Below are 22,783 nucleotides of genomic sequence, written 5' to 3'. Positions count from 1 at the left end.
AAAAAAAAAAAAAAAAAAAAAAAATTGTTGTGTTGATGCCGCCCATTACTGAAGTTTTAAGTTTATATAAAAACTGAAGACCAGGAATATAAATAAATACATTATAACAATGGTTTTCTTGACAATGAAATTACAATTGATCCGAAATTTAGCGAACCGCGCCCAAATTGCGATTGTGCTGTATATTTATCCTGAATGACTTTATTTTATACAGTTACTAGGTTAGATGGTAGTAAAATAAAAAAAACCGGTCAAGTACGAGTCGGACTCGCGCATTGAGGTAAACCTGTTTTTCAGTGTATAATGTGATTAGGGGCCGTTCAAATACTTAAGCAGATTTATTACAATTACCCCCCCCCCTCCTCTTTGTCAGCAAAAGTAAGCAAAACTTTTATTTTTTACGTTAGCATGGAAGGAGAGGGCTAACGTAAACATTTTTCAGATAAAAATGTATTTTTTGACGATTTCTACGACGTAGACAGCTGGACAACTGGAATAACATATAGGCAACTTTTCATCCCGATATTCCTACGGGATACGGACTCCCCTACCCCCCATGTCACCCAAAAAAAAGCAAAACAAAGACCCCCCCACCCCCTAAGTGCTTACGTAATACTTGAACGGCCCCTTAAAAGTGTATGCTTTTCGTGTTTTTTTTTTAAATTGAATAAATTATCGCCAGGGTATACAGACCGTATCCCGTAGGAATATCGGGATACGGACTTACGCTTGTGAAACCGCGGGGCGCAGCTAGTAATTTATAATTTCGCCACAACTTCGTTAACTAACTTTTGTACATTTTGTACTTTGGTACTTGTATGAGGTATTTTAAAACCTTCTAACAATTTTTGGTATAACTTGGATTTGAGTATTTGAAATATATCGTATTTTTTATAAATTGAATAAATCATCGCTAGGGTGTACGGCGATGGGCGTAGGTTCGAATCCTCATTCTTTTTGCGTTTCTTTAATTTCTTTCAAGAAACACTCGGACAAACAAAATATGAAATACCGTATGTTTGTATCTTTGCAGGCATGGTCGGAGCGCCCGATGCGGTCAAACCGTCAGAGAAGGTCGAAGATTGTTCGCCACACGTCAACGGCAACCCTGTATTTACAATTTGCGGTGAGTCAGTTATCCAATCCTGAAAACCCCATCGAAATCGGTCCAGCCGTTTGAAAGCCCGAGTCGAGATAAAAAACAATAGAGTCATATTAAAATATTTACTCAACAAAATTTTTATAGCGATTTTAAAATCATATATTACCGGTCCTGAAAGCAAAATCTACAAAGAACCGACGAAAGACTGATTTATTATGAAAAATATCAACCAAACAGCTTATAAGATAAATGCAATTACTTATTTAACGGATATATAATTCGGAAAACCTTACGTATACCCCCACAGTATACAAACAAACAGTCACATTTGTTTCAATAATAACTAATATTTTGTTTGCGCAAACATATCATTGCGGCTGGCGCACGTTTGTGATGTTTTAATTACTAGCTTTGTCACGCGGTTTTCACTCTCTTACACATAAATTAATGACATAAAAGTCCCAAAAAAAATCCCAATTTGATCTTTAGTTTTGTGAAATACTTAACGCTTATATAAAAGTATTATATAAGTTTCTGGTCCACGCCAGTGACCCTTTTGTAAAAAAATAGTTTCTCCATAATAATATGGACTTTAATAAAAATGATTTCCAGTATAATAGCGCAATATATTAAACTTGACACTCGTCCCGGCTCCGCCCGGTTATCAAGATACCTGTTTTATCCTAAATTATTTAATTGGGGTAAAAAGTATCTATCACCCAAGTCAGCTCATACCCTGTCTGTATACCAAAATCATCGAAATCCGTTCAGTAGTTTCAGCGTGATTGACGGACAAACATCCAAACAAAAAAACTTTCACAATACATGTTTTGACGTACCACATGAAAAACTATATAAAAACCCATTGAGTAGTTCTTGAGTAATCCGCATACGAACAGACACAGTGCAGTATATTATTTTATTACCCTCCAGCATAATTATTTTAAGTCACAACTACAAATGTTAACAAAACATAAGATATTTTACGCAGTTATTAAACAAAGAAATGGCTAGTGCAAACCACTCGAGATAATATTGTGAGGGAACACAATGGTTAATGCAATATGTCTATTATATTATGTATTCGTCATTTGTCCATTGGAATGTTAATAATAGTATATATTTATGAATTGTTAAGAAAACATTGTGAAAACTGAGATAACCAAGAGTTTGGTGACGTTTTTATAAAGCTGCGTATTTCGCTCATGTAAGTTATAGGATGCCTGTAGTCTAGATGGAAAATGGTGTTGATTTTAAAAAAGAAATAGAAATATCCCGCAAAGTCATCGAAGTGATCGTAGTATCGATTTTGCTGAACTGCTGGATAATAAAATTAGAAAAATATGAAATCCTATCCTATTATGTAATATTATAAATGCGAAAGTTTGTGAGGATGCGTGTATGTTTGTCACTTTTTCACGCAAAAACTACTGCACCGATTGTATTGAAATTTGGTACGTAGACAGCTGGACAACTGGAATAACATATAGGCAACTTTTTATCCCGATATTCCTACGGAATACGGACTTACGCGGGTGAAACCGCGGGGCGCAGCTAGTACAGTAATAAAATCGATTAGCACCGTTGCTACGGTTAGGCAAGAAACGCGGGTTCGAATCCCGCCCCGTGATCGAATTTTTCCTATTATTTCAAGAAATTTCCCAATTATAAAAGCATTTCAATGCTATAAAACAAAAAATTAAATAATGAACATTTTCGAAAGCTCTCTAATTGAAAATTTTTTGTTTTGTGTGAAGAATGAGTTTTACTTTAGCGCCATCTATTAACATAAAGAATTCTAATATTATTATGGATCTTCAATAAAACACGTGCTTGTCGAACCTTATAATATGCAATTAAAATAATCATGTTGGAACCTATCTACTTCTTGCATATAATCATACTAATAACGAATAATGATCAAGCAGTTTTGATGAAATCCAACAATCATACGCAAATAAGTAGTTGATATTTAATGCAAACAAGCGTATTGTATTTGTTTAATGCACATAGAAAAAATACGTTCAAAAAAATTTTTTAAACTAAATTTCATCAAGTGCAGCACAGCGTTACACTTACGCACTAACGCAGAAGAATTACACATACATAAAGTACAATAACGTAAGATTCTTTAGTTGATTTGATTTAAAATAGTGAAATAAATTCCATTGTTTCTATAACTTTAATTACCAACACGAGTATTCATGGAACAGTAAATAATATTATAACTATAAAAAACGCTATCAATGATGAAATCATCTAAATAGTCTCATTCGCTCTTATACAGAGAATACGTAAGGAAATTATTTAATCCCGGCGATCCTTATCAAGATAATAAAATAAACTTATGGAATTATTATATTAAATCTGTCCGTTTAAAGTGGGTCAAAATCGACCCTACAAGAGTCAGATACGTATATAGCTGAATCTAATAAAAGCGTTTAAAATTTCACGGCCTTTTAAATAACAATACAACTATTTACTCGACGAAGCAATGAAAAGATAAGCTTTAAAATTAAAAACAAATTTACGAAACTGATCTTATCATTGTTTCAGCAAATAAATTAATTCTACGTATCATACTGCCAAAACTGTTCAGGCATTGATTGATTAGTATTCACATGCCCCGTCTTTGCTCGGTTAGACCCTGGAAAAAAATATATATTGTCTTTTGGTAAAGATGTACCTTCAAAGGGTCCTTATCGTTACAAGGTTAATTTTCGGGTTAAATCGTAACATGCAACAAACTTTCAATAAAAAAACTTCGTTTTATTAAACTACATTAGTACAATACAGTATTCATTACAGACCACATATATACAACAACACACACACATACATACATTAATCACCCTTAAATATATTGCAAACCTTCCTTAGTAAGCGTGCAAAAAACTTATTAAGTCACCAAGAACAAGAGCAGTAAAAACATATGTCTACCGGCTTTCATTTATGAATCATAAATATCTATGATAACTTAATCTTATTATAAACAAACATAAAACGATTGTCTTAATGACGTTGATAAGTTTCGGTTTAGTCTGGCCGTGAACGTCACTGTCAAAAGTCATGTTTTTAGCAGGGAAATAGGAATAAAGCGCGATACATTTCCGCGTCAGTGTCGGTTAATTGGTATAGCAGTGCACTAGTGCAAAATGGGTGTAAATATAGAAATTATGCTGCATAAAATGTGGAGGAAGATGAATGGATATACCATATTGGGTGAGGTTCTATTTTATCTCAAACAGTTCATGCCTACTTCGCCCTGATTAAGTAAATGTTTTTATTATAATTGGGGTGGTATGGATAAAAAACACAGTAAATTGATTATAGGTTTGCAACTTATTTCTGAAAATTAATCTATTCCATGCAGCACTGTGATAAACATTCCACTTATTGAAACATACATACATATAAATTTGGTTTTGTACCTTTGTGACTTAGAGAGAGCATATTTATATCCGATTTACGAACGGACAGTTCCGCTTTCATGATGTGTTTTAAGGTTGACCTTAGGGTATTCCTTTGTGATGTGCATTGCCATTCAAATGTAAATATTTTTCACGACCAAGTGTATAACATTCTCTTGAAATACAATGGATTACATTTATATTCAGTGATACATGTTGAGTTCAATCACGCAAATAATGAAATGTATTAAATATATCTAGAATGTTATGAGATTGAGCTAATCTAAAACACATTATTTTGAAAAACTACTGAAGAATACAGCTCACGTTTCCTTGCAAATGGGAAAACCTTGTTAATTGAAAGACGATGGTCTTATCACATCCTCTGATAAACGTAAAAATTGTAAATTAATAACATTGATAAGTGAATACGTGACTGGCGGAAATAATGGATGTATTTGTTATCTTGATGAGTTCACAAAAAGCTACTGTTGATGATATTCTGTATACAATTGAGTATGCCTGCTATAATATTGTAATTGTGTAAGTAATTCAGCGTTACGTTGTCGTGGCGTACGTAGCGTCGGTCTGTTTGTCTGTCTGTCTCTCTTTCTCTTTTTCCTAACAGCTGAACAGACATGATAGACAGTTTGTGACCCGAGCACGGTTATATGATAGTTTTTATCCCGGAGATGCCACGGACACGAGAAATGCAGGTAAACCCCGGGACGGTCTTTTTTCCTTTGACTACGCAGGCGAAGCCGCGGCGGAAGGCTAGCATAAAATAATATCATTACACTTAGAAGATCCTCAAACGCGCGATTTGTGACACAATATTCGTTTTCACTACAAGTTTCTCTAAGACTTACTAATATTATAAATGCACTTTTTTGTGTTTAATTAATAAATCTAATATAAAAGCCTTATAACATTATTCTGGCATATAAACCCATGATTATCAGTTAGGTCAATATCTTTTATACTAAAATTATAGACTGCGTCCCGTAAAAATAAATCTATTATACTCGATCCCTTTTAAGCAATTTCAAGTACATATACGCATTCACCTATTATTTTTTGATAGAACCAAGTGAAGATGTGACGAAAACAAAAATCTAGAAAACTTATATTCATTTATCTCAGATGACGTTGTTATTAAGATCGCAACAGATCTCTTTTTATGAATCTCAACTGAAGACCAACTCTTAGCACATATTTGTCTTCCTAGCAGATGTTGATGGATGCACAAACGGACAATTACACAAAGAACACCCAATTATATTTCCATACTACATTAATACATACAATATACATTATATTCATTGCAGATGAAATTGGCAGTCCAGACAGTGGATTTACAATGGCATCAATAAATTCCAACGGGGACCTGAAGAGTCCAGGGGATCCACCAGAGAAGAAAATTGCTGACGAGGATGCTGAGAAACAACCCTTATCCGGGGTAAGACTACTTTTACCATAATAGTCTAATAATATTTTAGTTTAATTCTAAATATATATAACTCAAAGGTGACTGACTGACATAGTGATCTAACAACGCACAGCCCAAACCAATGGACGGATCGGGCTAAAATTTGGCATGCAGATAGATGTTATGACGTAGGCATCCGCTAAGAAAGGATTTTGATAAACGCACGGGCGAAGCTGCGGGCAACAGCTAGTTGTGTAGACAAGTAGAAAGCGCTATGGCTAAAAGTCGGAATTGACTTTGTCTCTTTTTCACTCACGATAGTTGGATGATGGATCCTTACTTGGATGCCTAATCGTAATCGTGTGTGATATTCCAATAATAAGTTATGTTAGTGTGCTGTTTTTGAAGATCGAGTGTTTTCTATATTTAAACCTTTTTACTTATATCATTGTATGGGCGAGTATCGATATACTTACGGACAAACGAAACAGGGTGCGTAGTTTATTGTTGGTAACAATTAGATTTAAAAACATGTCTGTTAAGCTTTTTAGAATAAGATTGGCACTTTAAAATCAATGTACAATTTTCTAAAAACTCATATTTTTACACATGCCTCTTAAATTAATTATATTTAAAAGATTAACAAACTTACTATGACTATGTCTAACGCCATCACTTTATCACGCTGGAATTAATATTGCTTTAAGACGTCACGGCCAGCCCTCCGGATCATATTCAATTACATTGCATAAAGGTAAATTAGTGATAGATATATCAAAGGTACGACATTTTACGCTATTCACATTTAACAAATGCTTTCTCACCGCCTTCATAGAATTGGTATCAAGCAACTAACAAATTAAGATAATACAAACAGTGTGACTGTAAAAACCAAGGAAAATAGACATAAAGACCGATATTCACGGAAGTACGTCACAGCCGCTCTCCATAACGTTGATGGAATGAATTAGTTTAATCGATCGCCTTTTTATACAGCTACGCAATAAGTTAATTTTTTACTTCAATATAGCAATAACTTTAGAGTTCCTTCAAAACTTATAGAAACACTAGCTGCGCCCCGCGGTTTCACCCGCGTAAATCCGTATCCCGTAGGAATATCGGGCTAAAAATTTGCCTATATTTTTAATTTTTAGTTTTATAGCATCTGCCTCGTGATCAAATTTTTTCTATTCTTTCAAAATTTCTAATTTATAAAGCATTTCAATGCTATAAAACTAAAAATTAAAATTTAACAAAGGCCGCGTTCCATCGATACAATATTGTAATCATTGAAATAATGTTTCGTATTGGTTGTGATGGTTCTTAATCATCTCAATAGATGGCGTGGGGTGCCCCTTAGGCACATGAAACCGAAAGAATTTGCCTATATGTTATTCCAGTTGTCCAGTTGAAGTTGCCTATATGTTATTCCAGTTGTCCAGCTGTCTACGTACCAAATTTCATTGCAATCGGTTCAGTAGTTTTTGCGTTAAAGAGCAACAAACACACACACATTCTTACAAACTTACGCATTTATAATATTAGTAGGATAGTAGGACTAGTAGGATTAGTAGGATATTAGGATGGGATAGGGTAGGAAGTAGGATAGGATCGTTTTATGTTAACTCCTAAGAATAGCAAAGATAAAATTATTAATCTGTTGCAAGAAAATGCTATAGTGTAAATACAATTTTAAAAATAAACAATGAAATTTCATTGACTTGTCAAGTCATTAGTGTCGTATTAATTGTCAATATTGGTCAAGTCTCAATGAGGAGGATAAATTCAATAAAATGAAGAGTCAAATAAGTCAATGAAAAGTCCTTAGAGGAAATCACGAGGAATTTAAAATTATTTATATCGATTTGGGTAGTTTGAGTGTGGGTAGACCGAGGTGAAATGGTAGCGTGTTTCGTTCGGTGAGTGGGGAAGCCGAAAGCCCGTATCCTTTTCCTCACCCATCCTAGTCCATGACTTCATGTCCGTCGTCAATTCTTTCCTTATCCTATACCGTTAAATGCGTCCAACGCATTTGCAGCGGCCCTAACTCTGCGAATGTTCATGGGCGGTGTAGGACGCTTACCATCAGGCGAACCACCAACTCAGTTACCCGTTGTTACATATAAAATATTTTTAATACATTTAATTGGTTCTTATATTCTTTACAGATATAATACGTAGTATTTATATGATTTTGTTTGAAAATATTATATCAATATACATGATCTCATATATAATGACAATGCAGTACTGTGAAGTATATGAATGCACATAAAAGCATGCAATTTAAACTTTAAATGTACTGGTTATATAAATTATTTACTATTCAACTTAATACATCAATTGGAAAACGGTTGTCTATCGTACTTAATAAAGTAAAATGTGAGTTATTGAAATTTATTTTATGTACACATATAAATATTAATGCAAGTGTGAAAGGTATCTCATTCACTCTCGTTGGAGGTTAATTGAATTAATAACCTACTATAGGTTAGAGACATAATAAACGTAAAAAAATGTTTTTCATTTAATATATATTATTTGCTATATTGTTATACTTGAAACCGTTTTATAGCTTTTTTTTAGTTGATTACGCTTTATTTCACGCCATTGACAATTTCAGTTTTATGTGTATATATTTTTTTATATATATAACTCATATTTATCCGGGTAACGAAGCCATTTTCCTATAGTTGAGCAAGTAAATATGATTGCAGTGGATTTTTTTTTATTTTGCTTAATAAGAAAATAATGTTTTAAAAATATTTAAAAAATAATTCTTATAAACAATTTTCTCATGGCATAATATCATAATATTAAAACATTTTTCAGATATGATTGAAACACATCATTTCGAGATTGTATATGAAGGAAAATTATATTTCTCAGGAAATATGCATCGATAACAGTTATCAGTGAAGCGAATTATGTATTATTTACGTATTGGTATTATATAGTATGTGTAGAATCGGCAACGATCGATCAATTTGTTTTTTTATATATTCACAATGTATTTCAAATAAAAATTTTCAGTAATAACGGCGTAAAGCACATGCGAATTATTTTCAACTTCGACTTAATGAAAATACTACGTAGATATATAGAAAGTTTAATAGACATGTAAAAAATGTTATCTGTCTTATCATATTGCATTGTTTGTTATAAATATAATATCGTCTATTTCTTATTTACGGTTCTTAATTGAAATGTTTTTGTTTAAACAAGTACTTTGTTTGTTGACGGTACTTTGATTGCAGGGCTTTCCGCATAATGTGTTCATAGTTCAAATGAGTCATAATTCGTTTGAACACAGAAAATGATTGACAGTTGATTAAAAGTAACAAAGAAAATAGCTTTGTCTTAACAATAGCTTTCCCTTTGTCAACTGTCTGCGTGGGGAAATTCATTGAAATCCGTACAGCAAATTCTGTATGATGTTTTAGCTATTGAACATGGTAGCTAATGGATATTTTTAATTATTATTGTATTCATTCATTCTGGTTTTTGTTTAAGTAGCTTAGAGACAATTTAATGTAACAATTTAATAAAACAAAAAGGAACTGATAAATAAAAAAGCGGCCTAAAGGTATGGTTATGTGGGCAATCGTTATCGCCTGTGCGAAAATCCATCCTTAATCACCGTTTTTATGTGATAAACAAACAAACATCTACGAAATCATTTATGTTTATTTTATAAGTAGGATAGAATTTAAAATAGGCAGTCCCCCTAAAATATAATGAATTTTAAGATTTTTTTTTCTACTTTGTATCAGATCGTTGTTATCGTCAACTAATATATTAACTAAAATAAAACAACATTGATACTTAATGCAAAATATGTGTTCTTAAGTATTCTTATCTTATCTAGATGTGATTATTAGTAATTTAGACACAAAATGTATTAGAAAACATATTAAGACTAAGTAAGATTTGAATCGATGTTTGACATACGTATATAAAACGTAATTCACATATATTAATTGTTTTGTAGATTATATAATAAGAAAAATACAAGGCGCATTTAAAAGATTAAAAAAAAATAATGACCTTTTATTTAACTACCTCTTGAATGACTGCTCTAAAAAGTGGGTCATGTTTTTAACGTGTATTTGATTTTATAAGCTCGAACAGATGGATTTAAGATTAAATGATTTGGATGCTTCATGAATGTCTATCGTGCAGATTGGCCGACTTTTGGCGCCAAATTTATTTTATCGAAGAGGGATATTTTGTATAATTAAATATATTTTGTATTAACTTGTGTGTCATTTACTTTTTAGTCTATTTCGAAGTTTAGTATTATTCACGAGTTCTCGTAAAATGTAATTACATTGTGAATGTTCGGATTAAAATGTATATTATGGTTATTTTTCAATCAGTAATGTAAATGTTTCACGTGCTTCGTTCAAAACAATTGAAATAACTCAATAGTTATGTTTGAAATATTTTTAATTATTACGTTTGAATTTACAAATTATGTAAGTAAAAATATGTTATGCATTGCATTTTTATGATGGCATTTTGTAGGCTTTATATGCTACTAGCCTTTGTTCGTGGTTTTAATAAATGTGGTAGTTTAATAAATGTTATTATGTATACCTTCGTCTTGATTCACTCTATCTATAAAAAAATCCCATCAAATATCCGTTACGTAGTTTTAAAGATTTAAGAATACATAGGACAGGACATAGGGACAGACAAAGTGACTTTGTTTTATTCTATGCAGTGATAAAGTTATATATTATAGTCCTAGGTACGAAGCACGATAGAGGCCAAAAACAAATGTATTAGTTGACGACGAAATAAAGTATTTTATATTTCCTGTGTTGACGAAGAAATAGTTTTGTCAAAAAAGTATATTATACATTAATTTATATGCAAATTCCTCAAACTTTTGCCAAGTCAAAGTAATTAATTGTTGTTTTTCTTTCACAGAAGAAAGAGGAAAGATGGTGGAATACGCTGATGCAAGTGGCCGTCCCCTTCTTCATAGCTGGATGTGGCACCATCGGAGCTGGTCTTGTTTTGGGGACAGTACGGGTAAGTTCAGTGCCCCAGGCGGAGTATGTGACAGGTGTTGTATATAACACCCTTTGTAATAGCAAATTGGACGTCTCTGACCGACACGCGCCGATGTTTCATTGTTGTTTTCATTCTATGTATTATTTATTATTACTGAATTGTGAACACTGGCGAAATATTTCGGCCTTTACCGGATCAAAAGCGTACAACTGTATGATTTATCTAGATTCTATGGAACTAGGTCGCTATATGTATTTTCTATTTGCATTTTTTATGTCATAGCGGGCAACTGAGTTGGTGGTTCGTCTGATGATAAGCGTTCACCACCGCCCATGAATATTCAAATGGGTAGTGCCTCTGCAAATGCGCTGCCCACTTTTATGGGGTTAGGGAATTGGAAAGAAGGAATGAACTGGGACAGGTTAGGAAAAGGAAACAGAGTTTTAAGTTAGAAATACCTACTTGTGTTATTTCTGAGTTTCACCAAATATTTGCTTGTCAATATAATATTATATTCGTAATTATAGATTGTTATCGTCGCTAAGAAGATTATGGATATTTATAGAAACAATGAAAACAATTATTTCTGATAAAATGCGACATTATTTTAATATGGGTAATCGATCAAGTATTATGCATGTATGTAGGTATAGTGTGTTTCCTTTGTTTTATTCCATTGTTCGTATGTATGCATACTAGAAGTTGCTACACGCCTCGACTTTGTTGAAGTTGGGTAAAAAAGCATGTATCAAAGTAAATGTTTATCAAATATTATTCAAGTACAATAGATTTTGTTAATTTATTAGCTTTTAACAAAAATACGGCGTAAACTTTTAAATATATACCAATAACATTAAGCTGAAGAGTTTTTTTTGATAAAACGATAATGTCAAGATATATGCCAATTGCAAAAATCCTTTCACTGTTTGATAGGCTCATAATCTATGTATTCGCTAGTTTTTGTCATGAATCGCTAGTTTTTATCATGGGACAATTCCAACCACACCAACTGTATGAGAATGTGGTGAAATTGTCCCATAATCTGATCATTTTCTTTTCGTACTTTATTTGGCATTTTAGCTGACAGATACGCTTAAACAGAACACATCCAAAAGTTTTAAAAAATGCTAGATGTCTATTAGTATTTGTAAGTTAATGCATCTCTTTAATTGACTAATCTGTGTAAACTGGTGTCTTGATCAATTTCCGATTGCAAGATGCCTATCGTTACAGTGCACATATAGTATTGCTTATTATTTTCATATCTAAGCGATTATCTATCTAGATTCCAATTCTGATTGAAGATTTCCCAACGCAATGTCATTCTTATATGTCTATGTATATAACATTATTTCTGTACAACAAAATTGAGCAAATAAACTTTTAACGTCTTTCACAGAAATAAAAAGAATACAATCCGTTAATGAGGGATTGTTAAGACTAATGCTCTAAAATAATTATTATTATATATATTATTTATTTACCTACATATTACAATACTTTAATTGCATATTGTCTTATATTTAGTATGCTAATTAAATGAATTGTATTGTTGTTACAGGACTGGGAAGTTTTCATTGAAGTGTCGGCCATCTTTGTTTTAGTTCCCGCGCTGTCAGGCCTGAAAGGTAATTTTTTTTATCCTTCTGATCCGTTTATAGCAATGGTTTTGTCAATCAGCGTTCCAATTAGTTAACATTTAACTAGCTTGAGTTAATTTTTTTTTTGTAATTAAATAATTTTAATTCGATACCTTCTTATTCCTATATTTTCAAAATTTAATAATTGTAATAATAAATAATGACCGACCGCTGTCATTGCAATCCAGTGAAAAGTAATATTTTGATTTTGCCGTCATTAAATCATGGTTTCTTATCTATGAAGTAAGCATCATTTAAATGATCCGTTTGTTTTCGTATTGACATATTGTTTTACTGTACCTAATGAAAGATTGCTATAAAAATTATTGCTTTCAGTCTTACGTCATGAAAACCGCTGAATTGACGAGACAATAAGACATGACTGTAACGCGATCGTAAAAATCATCTCCGCTCATGTTCGCGATAAAAATCTGTCATTACTCAGATATTACTGTGCAATTTGCTATGTAATTGTCACGTTGTTAAGTTGAGAGCGCATCTCCGGTATGATATAATCTTCACACTAATAGTATAAAGCTGAGAGGAAGAGAGAGTTTGTTTGTTTGAACGCGCTTATCCCAGGGTCTAATGGACCCATTTCAAAAATTCTTTCACGGCTATACATGTACCACGGGGAGATCCGGATCGCTAGTTATGTTATTATAAATATCAAATGACTAGCAACTGTCCTATGTTTTAACAATGCAAATCCCTTCCACGATTAGTATATATAGAAATTTACAATTACTCATTAAAAATAAGAATTTAATATTAAAAAAAAACCTAATGGATTCTCGCTGAAGTAAAACACGAAGTTTGAAATTTGACAAAAAACTAAACCTTAAAATTGTAAGTAAGCGCGACTCTCTAGGAGGTACCTGTTTTCGCTACGCTTGAATACCCCTAGAATGTACGATTTAACAATAATAGCTATTCCATATGACGTAGATATTTTTATAGCTTAACTATTTAACTTTGTATTTTCTTTTTTTTTTTCTTTCGTTTCTGTAGAGCTCAGATGTGGACACAGCACAATCGAATGCTACCATCGCACAATGATTATACACGTTTTTGTCCGCTAACAATACGACTATTAAACTGCGAAACAAAAAGTCAGTCTATTGATCATGAGGAATAGGATGCGATTGTATGAACTTATTGATTAATATAAATTATTTATGATCAATTTATCTACTCTCTGATGGATTTAAAATGTAATAATTAACGAGATTTTATTGAGATTAAGCATCGGTTTATAATATTGAGAATGACAGTTTTGAGTGGAGTCAATTCGTGAAAATTTTTAAAATGTAAATGCCTTATTATGATAAAGAATATATGAAAAAGGGCTTATTTGTATCATTTCACCAATTAATATTTATTTATTTTTATATCTGCTGACTATTTAGATTGCATTATGTATCAAACAACAGTATAACATGTATAACAGACTGATTCTTAAGATTCCTATGCAATTATTTAATTTATTTATGCATCTAAGAACTTGCGCGAGCGTTTCTTTTATATATATCTGAATTTCGGAAACGACCCGAATTATTTTCGCGAAGTTTAGTATTCAATTATTCAATTATTTATTACAATTATATCTTCGCCATTTTAAATTACATGTAAAATGGCGACGATATTGTTGTATTTAGAATGAGTGGTGCGCTAAGCGCAATATAATTTCTATAATGGACGACATCCGACGTACTTTTAGACAGATGTTTTAACTAGAACCTTAGGAATGGAATGTTCTAGTAATGATTTAGTAGCTAACACGTAATTTAAGTAATTGGAATGTTTAGACTTACAGGAAAAAAACACTGTACCTTAATAGAAATAAGGACTATTTTTCATAAAAATTAATCTGGTTCTCTTTAGATTTTATTTGGGTTTTTTTCTTCATACAGTGAATAAATGTACAAAACAAACACGCATGTATATTAAACAACTATCTTAAAATAAATAATTTATGTACAATAGTGCTTGTGATAATGTTATTTCAATGTTTTACATTAAATATACAGTTTTATCGCGCGATAACTGCAAGTTTGCGTTGTACTTTCCGAAAACAAATGCAACCGTTTGGCATTTCAAAATGACATCCAAACACAATGTTTGAATAAAACGATAACAAGTAATTGCTGAATTCACTGACATTGCCTTCAATGACGTGCATTTTTTGTAATAATAGGCCAGGGAAGGTTTTCATTGACTTAGTGTAAATGAAGGCTTCGCCCGTGCTACGTATATATGACATATAATCTATATCAATCACCTATATATCCATACATTAGGGAAACCTTGTCAGGATTAGCGGCGTTATTAAGACGTCTTAAAGCAGTGCTAATTACAGTGTCTGAAAGTAATGTCACTAGACTAGCACTTGGTTATTATCATTTAAAATACAGAAGGAAGTACTTTGCCAGTATTTACAGCTTAGTTGATATTTGTTTAGCTGTCACTTATGAAGGGTGCACCAAGGATCTGTGCTTGGTCACATATATTTGATATTCTATGAAATTCACTGACACATAGAGTGATGATAAATTTGTCTTCTAGCATATGCACCATTCATTACCTACTTGGTACAATTACATAAATACTAGCGGCCATTGTGAAGTTATACGAGATGTTTAAATAATTTGATCCTTTCTGTGACGAAGCCGATACATAAACATAACTGATCCACACTCCTATTATATAAACAAGCTTTAGTTTTTGTAATATAAGCGAAGCTGGATATTTATGATTGCAATGGATAGCTTGATAGAAAGGTAAATGAGTTTTTATCGCTCGCGTTCTAATCATAAATCGATATTATTTTCGAATACACTTCAATACTTTTCCTACTTTTCTAATAAAATCGGTCCAGCTGTTTAGGAGAAGTTTAGTGACTAACAAAATGACAATTCCCTGTCACTGAAACATTAAAATAATTATTAACAGTGTGATTTCATTATTCCAGGTAATTTGGACATGTGCCTCGCATCGCGGTTGTCGACGCAGGCGAACCTTGGCAACATGGAGTCTCCACGAGAAGTCATATCAATGGTCGTTGGGAACATATCATTAGTTCAGGTAACTCGCTTTTAGATTTAGATTTCAGATTAATGCAAATGCGCAATATTAACCATCTCTTAAAATATATAAATACTACATCTATAGAATCCCTATATCCCTGCAAAAGGACTAAAAAGGGCAACTAAATCTGACTTTCTTAAAATACTCCTTGATGCTGCATGTTCGGTGAACCAATTATGATGATACTTATTAACAATTACTGTATTTTTAACCGGCAATTGAGATAAACAGAACAATTGTTTTTGTTTATTCACTTTTATATTCAGAAGCTGTCAAACTATCGATAAATATTTTTAGGTGACGTTTCGATGTATGTCTGACAGGTGCAAGCGATTGTCGCCGCCACTGTGGTGTCTATGTTCGCGATAGTTGTCAACTCCATCACCGACCGCGCCTTCAACGGCAACTACGTGCTGCTGTTGATCTCCTCCGCCATCTTCACAGCTACCACCACCTGCTTTGTGCTTGGTGAGTTTGGATGTTACACTGCTTTTGTATCTGCGTTAGGGCGTAACGTTTTGTGATTGTTGTGCACTTATTTTGGTGCGCTCTTTAGCATTATTGCTTTTATAAATTTCACTAGCTGTGACCCGCGGTTGAAACCGCGTAAGTCCGTATCCCGTAGGAATATCGGTATAAAAAGTGCCTGTGTTATTTCAGTTGTCCAGCTATCTACGAAGCGAATAGTATTATTATTCACCAATAGATGTCAGGAAAAAAAACACGAATATGACATTATTTCAGTTGTCCAGCTGTCTACGAAGCAAAATAGTATTACTATTCACCAATAGATGTCAGGGAAAAAAAAACACGAATAAAACACGAATATGACATTTTCTAAAAAAAATTCCTAGCTAGATCAATTTATCGCCCTCGAAAACCCCTATATACTAAATTTCATGAAAATCGTTGGAGCCGATTCCGAGATCCCAATTATATATATATATATATATATATATATATATATATATATATATATATATATATATATATATATATATATATATATATATATATATATATATATATATATATATATATATATATATATATATATATATATACAAGAATTGCTCGTTTAAAGGTATAAGATATTGAACGTTGTTATTAAATATGTCTTATTTATGATAGTAGGTAGCGTTGTGTAGGTAAATTTAGAAAAAAGTACTTAACTATCGTTCATAATAATAAAATGAAACGGAAGATATTTAGCGCCTCATTATAAATAAAACCCGTTAGTGGATGAAGGAACTGAACACTTTTTATATAAATTTTTATCTACAACATCATTCCGAAAGTGGCTGTAGTTTTTGTAATTAAATTACAATGGAATAAAAGAAATAAATGAATTAAGAGCTTTTCATTAAAAAAAAATCTGAATCTCTAATTATCCTCTTCAGATTTCGTGATGGTCATGGTGATATTCGGGTCGCAGAAGTTCAAAGTGAACCCCGACAACGTGGCGACGCCGCTAGCGGCATCTATCGGCGACATCGTCAGCAACTCCGTGCTCGCTGTCACTGCGCAGTACATGTTCGAGCAAATAAGTAAGCTGTCATCAATAATTGTACCTTTGATCTTTTACTTAAAAATGATTATCCGATTTTGAGTGCTTACGGGTTCTTTTTTTAAAAGACTGATCAGTTCATACAATATATGATAATTAATGATCACGTTGTCTGATTCGTGATAAAACGATTGAAGACAATATAATTAATGATGTCATTTGTAAAAATTAACAGTATCCGTGCAATCCTATCTTCTAGTCTTCTAGATAAGATACATTTTGTTGTGTTAATTAATAAAAATATCTTAATGTAAAAGTAGATACTACACAGAAATAAAATTTGAAGAAACACAAACTTCTTTTACCTGTAAGCCACATTTATCTAGTGATATACCCAATTTTTTAAACCGTATTATCACATATAGTCATATAAAGCCTTATTCCTTATACTTTGTTGAGCATTATATTAAGTGTTGTCGCTCCGCAATCGTGAACTTTTCAATGCAGTATCAAATCTAAAACACATAGAGTTGCCAGCAAGATATTAACAGTAACTTGGAAAACGTGTCGATTCAATTTATCTAAATAATTACCATGCGGGACTTAATAAGCATACATATTCTTCCAGAAACATCTCTCTGGCAGCCGATCACGTTGCTGTGCGTGTACTACTGCCTGCTGCCGATCTGGGTGTTCATTGTGTGGAGAAACAAGTACACCAAGAAGGTGTTGACCACGGGCTGGACGCCGGTCATCTCGGCGCTGTTTATTAGCGGGTAAGTTGCTTTGACATTTTGGTTGGTTTTTTCATCATGTCTAAGGTCGATTAAATAAATTGTTTACAACTCTCTGGTACAACTCTCTGTGGTTGTTTATTGTGTAATTAAATCATATATGAATATAGTCTTGCGACTACTAGGCTATGAAAAGTATTACCTAGATGAATTGTTATATAGCACCTTTGATACTGTTCCCTAATTTTCTTCGCTCAGGACAATAATTTAGAATTAGAAAAAAATTGTTCGAGTTCGTTTTGAATTGTAAAATAACCTCTCTAACATCATTATAGCATCGGTGGCATAGTGCTCGACCAGGCGGTGGACCGGTACCCGGGCTACGAGGTGTTCCAGCCGATCGTGAACGGCATCGGCGGCAACCTGGTATGCGTGCAGTCGTCGCGGCTCGCCACGCAGCTGCACCAGACCGCCATCCCCGGCGTGCTGCCCGAGCGCACGCGCATCATCGAGTGGCCCTGGCGGACGCTCTTCTATGGAAGTGAGTGCGCCTTGTACAAACAGGACCACTTCAAGTGGCCCTACTTGCAGAAAGTTTTTTTTTATGTCATTGTCATCTCCCGTTGGCATTAAACCAAGCCAAGGCATACTAAATATATCTATTTCCGTTTTGAAGGAAAACCTTTCTGACATATTTTTGAGTATAAATAAATAAATAAATAAATAAATACTACTTATACTTATTTCTAGCTCCGGCAGCGAAGGTGGCGCGCATGTTGCTGGCGCTGGCCGTGTGCGGCCAGATCGTGTTTATGATTGTGGCAGACTTCGTCTACCAGGGCTTCGTCTCCATACAAGTGTCCTTTGGCATCACCTACGTGGCGTGTAGCGTCATTCAGGTGAATATCAGCATACTTTACTTTTGGATGAGCATCACCAAATAGTAGGAATTAAGCCTTCCCACTCCATGACTGATAAACGTGTTCCACTAAACGTTTCGCGATAAAATATAGATTTCACAAATCTGAATTCAGATACGAAAAGAAAGATATAAATGTATCATAGTGATATGTTGAAGGGCTATTTAAATATACATGCAGGTAGATAATTGTGGAATTTCTTTCCACTGTAGTGATACAACGCATTATACTGATGATCGTTTTCGTAGATAGCATTGAATTAACACACGTGTATAAAATAATTACTTTTGATAAGCGCTCTTGTATTTTTTACAACTGCTGAATACATGTTTTTCACGATTCTTTGCCTATACGTACAGTTATTTAGTCATGATCAAGAAGGTATAATAAAATGTTAAATTTTCATCACTACACAACCCCATCCTTTAATTAAAGCTTAAATAGAAGCAATAAAGTGAATCTTCGTGTAATTTGACATAGCATAGCACCAATAGATTAATTTATGTACGCGTCAAAATAAAACTCAAGCTCCAAACATTTATTGATTCAATTAGACTTCTTATAGAAGCGCTTCTGAATCGTCATAATATTTACTACCCTATTAACCACCCGGTCCTAAAACGATATAGCTTAAAATATAAAATGTACAGTGGTAAGTCATAAAAGCGTAACTCATTCGTGTTTTTTTCAGGTAATGGTGTTGCTGTACCTAGCGTACATCCTCATCCACTTCATGTGGAAACGGAAGAAGGACCCCGACAACGCGGCCATCCCGTACCTGACGGCGTGCGGCGACCTGCTCGGCTCCGTGTTCCTCGGGCTGGCCTTCGTCATCCTGTCCATGTTCGGTCTGCAGTACGGCAACAACGTGCCCGGCGCCGGCACATAGCTCGCGCGCCGTGCCCCGTAGGACAACGCTTTAACGACCCCGGCTGATCGACTCGCGCCGACTCGAGTTTCTACTGAGATTCCACGGCTTCAACCCGCTTCGGCGCTTTAGATCAGCCCGTGTAGTATTTGAATACCAAAGGTTTATTGTATTCGAGTTTACGACGTTGAATTTCGATCGCCGCAGTTGCGTTCTATACGAATCGTTAACCGGTAACATCACAGTATTATTGTATGTTTATATTGTTAAATCGATTAATGATTAGTGCCAATTTGTATAGGGGCGCGCTCGCTGCGCCGGGCGCTGAATATTTTTACGTAGACCGTAAAGATGTCCGCTCTCGTATGGCTACATCTGTGATATTTGCCGATGGTGTGATCAAATGCAATTATATATATTAATGATCGATCAACGAATTTGTGTTGAAGCGGACGATAAAATGGATTTAAATGAATCGAACCTTATTATTTTTTTACATTTGGACTCTCTTATATTTTTAATGAAATTACGTATTGATATTACACATTCCGTTATTTTATGCGCTCGCGATGGTTCGTGTTTTGCCGTCTAAAAATCATGTTAGGAATAAACGAACCATGTAAATTTTTTTATAAATATAACTTCACTCATTTTTCTTCCAGAAATTATTATGTTTAGGGTTATATTATGCATCATGTTCTTAATGACAACTTAGTTACGATCGACTACCGCGGTGTTGCTTGTAATTAGTTTTTACCTAGCGTTAGTTTAGACAAAACAGTACAATAATGCAATTGATAGTATTAAGGTGTCTAATGATAAATTATTGCCGTCGATATGACTTATACCATATTCAATTAGCCATAAAGTGTTAAATCGTGTGTGCGGATGATTATAATGAAGTTGCGATCTCTCGAACCGTGTTTATAATATTGGACCCATTTATTTCCAACTACCTCCGAACAGTTACTATGTAAACGAAATTTATGTAAAGTTTATTAAATTCTGATGTAACAGAATAGTAATCGAGTAGATTGTAAGACTACCAAGACACTCAATTATTTTGTGTTTTTCAATTTTTTTTTTCATGTCAAGCTTATTTACGAATGCAGTTAGTTACTACTTAATTTTCTTGTTAAATTAACAGGAATTTACCTGCCTTGAAAGACTTTAGTTCTTAACGCGTCGAAAATAGTATGAACAAACTATTGGCTGGAAGTCTCTCGCTTTGTCCACGCACACAGACTTATTTATGTCGCAAGTGTGTATACACAGCTATCACGCACACAACCATATAGAAATTGTCTTATTTTGGACATGTCGTTAAAGATTAGTCTATCCAGTCAGCATACATTCAAAGTATAGTTATTATACTATCCAATAGATGGATCTAAAGTAAAACATTCGAACTGGTTATTTTGTATTAAAAAAATGGTGTCTTATATAAAATTACGACGAAAACTGTCACAAGAGTGACGGTGTAGTGTTTAAGGTATATTTTTTGAATGAATGATGTGATATATGAGATTTTAATTGTATATAGTTATAATTGTTATGTAGTCTGTAGGTAAATGCCATTAGTACATTGTAGATGGTTTAAATAGTAAATTATCGTTCAATAAAATCGGATGGTTTGATGAATTTTTGTTTTGTACCCACTTCACTGAAACTGCTAATGCTATTTGTTAAGACTCAAACTATGGACTAATATTAATTGTTTTATGTACAAATTTATTTTTTAAGTAAATAAAATTTCTCCCGTATTTCGGTAGTTTCATTTTATTTTAACTCGCCACGTTATAGATTCTTCCTATGCTAAAATTACAAATGCCAAAGTGTGTCTGTTGGTCCTTCTGTCAGGTTGCAACAAAGCTATTTTTATCGTTTAATTTTTATGTCTGGAGTTAGGAAGCAGTTAAGTGACATAGCCTACTTTTAGCGCGGTTAACCGATGGGGAAGTCCATTATGAAGCGCAATTCGAATGAGAAATTGAAATTTGTTACACTCCGAAATTTATAAAATCCGAGAGATGGCGCTATATTCAAATGTGAAATGTATGGCATCGGTTAACTTTCTGCGACCGCGCGGGCGAAGCCACTGGCAAAAGCTATTTAGTGACGTTATAATGCCTTGCTCGATAAAAAGACTATTCAAAAAATAACAATATTATCTATAATAATAATAATAATAAAATCATAATTCAGTCCTCACAACATTGGTAGATACCAAAAACTAAAAAATGGTTGCCTGTAAAGTCGGTTTTACGGGCGAAGATTTTACGTGACAACGTCTTTTTCTCGGTAGAATATTTATTGATATGAATATTATTAAATTGCACAATAGGAACAAGGAATTGAATGAAAATAAGAATTGCACAAATTTTAACTATAGAAAATATATTTTGTTTACTAAAAAGACAGAGACAGAGACACAAGCACGCGCCGATTCAATGCGCCTAATTCTCTAGTGCTGCGCGCGCGGCAGACCGATCATAGTTCGGTGACTCTTCGTAACGTTACCGGGCGTTACACTTTTTCATGAGTGACTCCGAGCCGCAACCTAATTTAAGACGTTGTCACGTCAAAATATACAGATAAGACAGAGGGTAACGTTGTTAGAGACTGGTGGCTGAAGTAGGCTACAGATTACATAGATGTCTTAGGTACAGGTCACTAGCCCGCGCGGATGTTATAGGAATAGAGGGTAACATAACCTTAGGTGCCTACGTTATACATAGAGTAAAGTGATCTTATGATCTTATCTATGGTTATTGTCTCCAAAAATAGTAATGTGTTACTTTATACCTATAAATATTACATACAATATCTACTTTTTATCTAGTGCTTGTGTGAGCGACTCAAAACTCTAACTTAATCCCATTTTTTATTTAATTTAATAGACATTTACAAGCTTGAAATAAAGAATTGAACCACTTAATAATGATATACCAAAAATAGCTTGCTTGTCGCGGCTTCGCCCGATGGAGATTCCCACGGGAAACATATGATTCCACCGCGGTAAAAAATAGCCTATTTAACTTTAGCCTAGATATCTCCAAATACA

General features: G+C 33.5%; 1 protein-coding gene across 2 annotated transcripts in view; it reads left to right on the top strand.

Annotated features, from left to right (window-relative positions):
• The window catches only part of LOC119837621 (solute carrier family 41 member 2-like), a 73,916-nt gene extending 52,439 nt beyond the window's left edge, over positions 1 to 21,477 (top strand). For both annotated transcript variants that reach the window (XM_038363301.1, XM_038363300.1), the window contains exons 2-12: positions 1,034 to 1,126; positions 5,841 to 5,971; positions 10,877 to 10,981; positions 12,525 to 12,591; positions 15,575 to 15,687; positions 16,014 to 16,158; positions 17,091 to 17,237; positions 17,826 to 17,973; positions 18,267 to 18,472; positions 18,682 to 18,830; positions 19,543 to 21,477. In XM_038363301.1, the coding sequence (XP_038219229.1) occupies positions 1,036 to 1,126; positions 5,841 to 5,971; positions 10,877 to 10,981; positions 12,525 to 12,591; positions 15,575 to 15,687; positions 16,014 to 16,158; positions 17,091 to 17,237; positions 17,826 to 17,973; positions 18,267 to 18,472; positions 18,682 to 18,830; positions 19,543 to 19,740 (1,500 nt within the window). In that variant the 5' untranslated portion in view covers positions 1,034 to 1,035 and the 3' untranslated portion in view covers positions 19,741 to 21,477. The remainder of the gene's footprint in view (positions 1 to 1,033; positions 1,127 to 5,840; positions 5,972 to 10,876; positions 10,982 to 12,524; positions 12,592 to 15,574; positions 15,688 to 16,013; positions 16,159 to 17,090; positions 17,238 to 17,825; positions 17,974 to 18,266; positions 18,473 to 18,681; positions 18,831 to 19,542) is intronic.
• The last annotated feature ends 1,306 nt before the right edge of the window (positions 21,478 to 22,783 follow it).

This window comes from Zerene cesonia, chromosome 28, assembly GCF_012273895.1.
Source record: "Zerene cesonia ecotype Mississippi chromosome 28, Zerene_cesonia_1.1, whole genome shotgun sequence".
Classification (NCBI taxonomy): Eukaryota; Metazoa; Arthropoda; class Insecta; order Lepidoptera; family Pieridae; genus Zerene; species Zerene cesonia.
The sequence above is the reverse complement of the archived record's forward strand: the minus strand, read 5'-3'. Positions and strand labels throughout refer to the sequence as shown.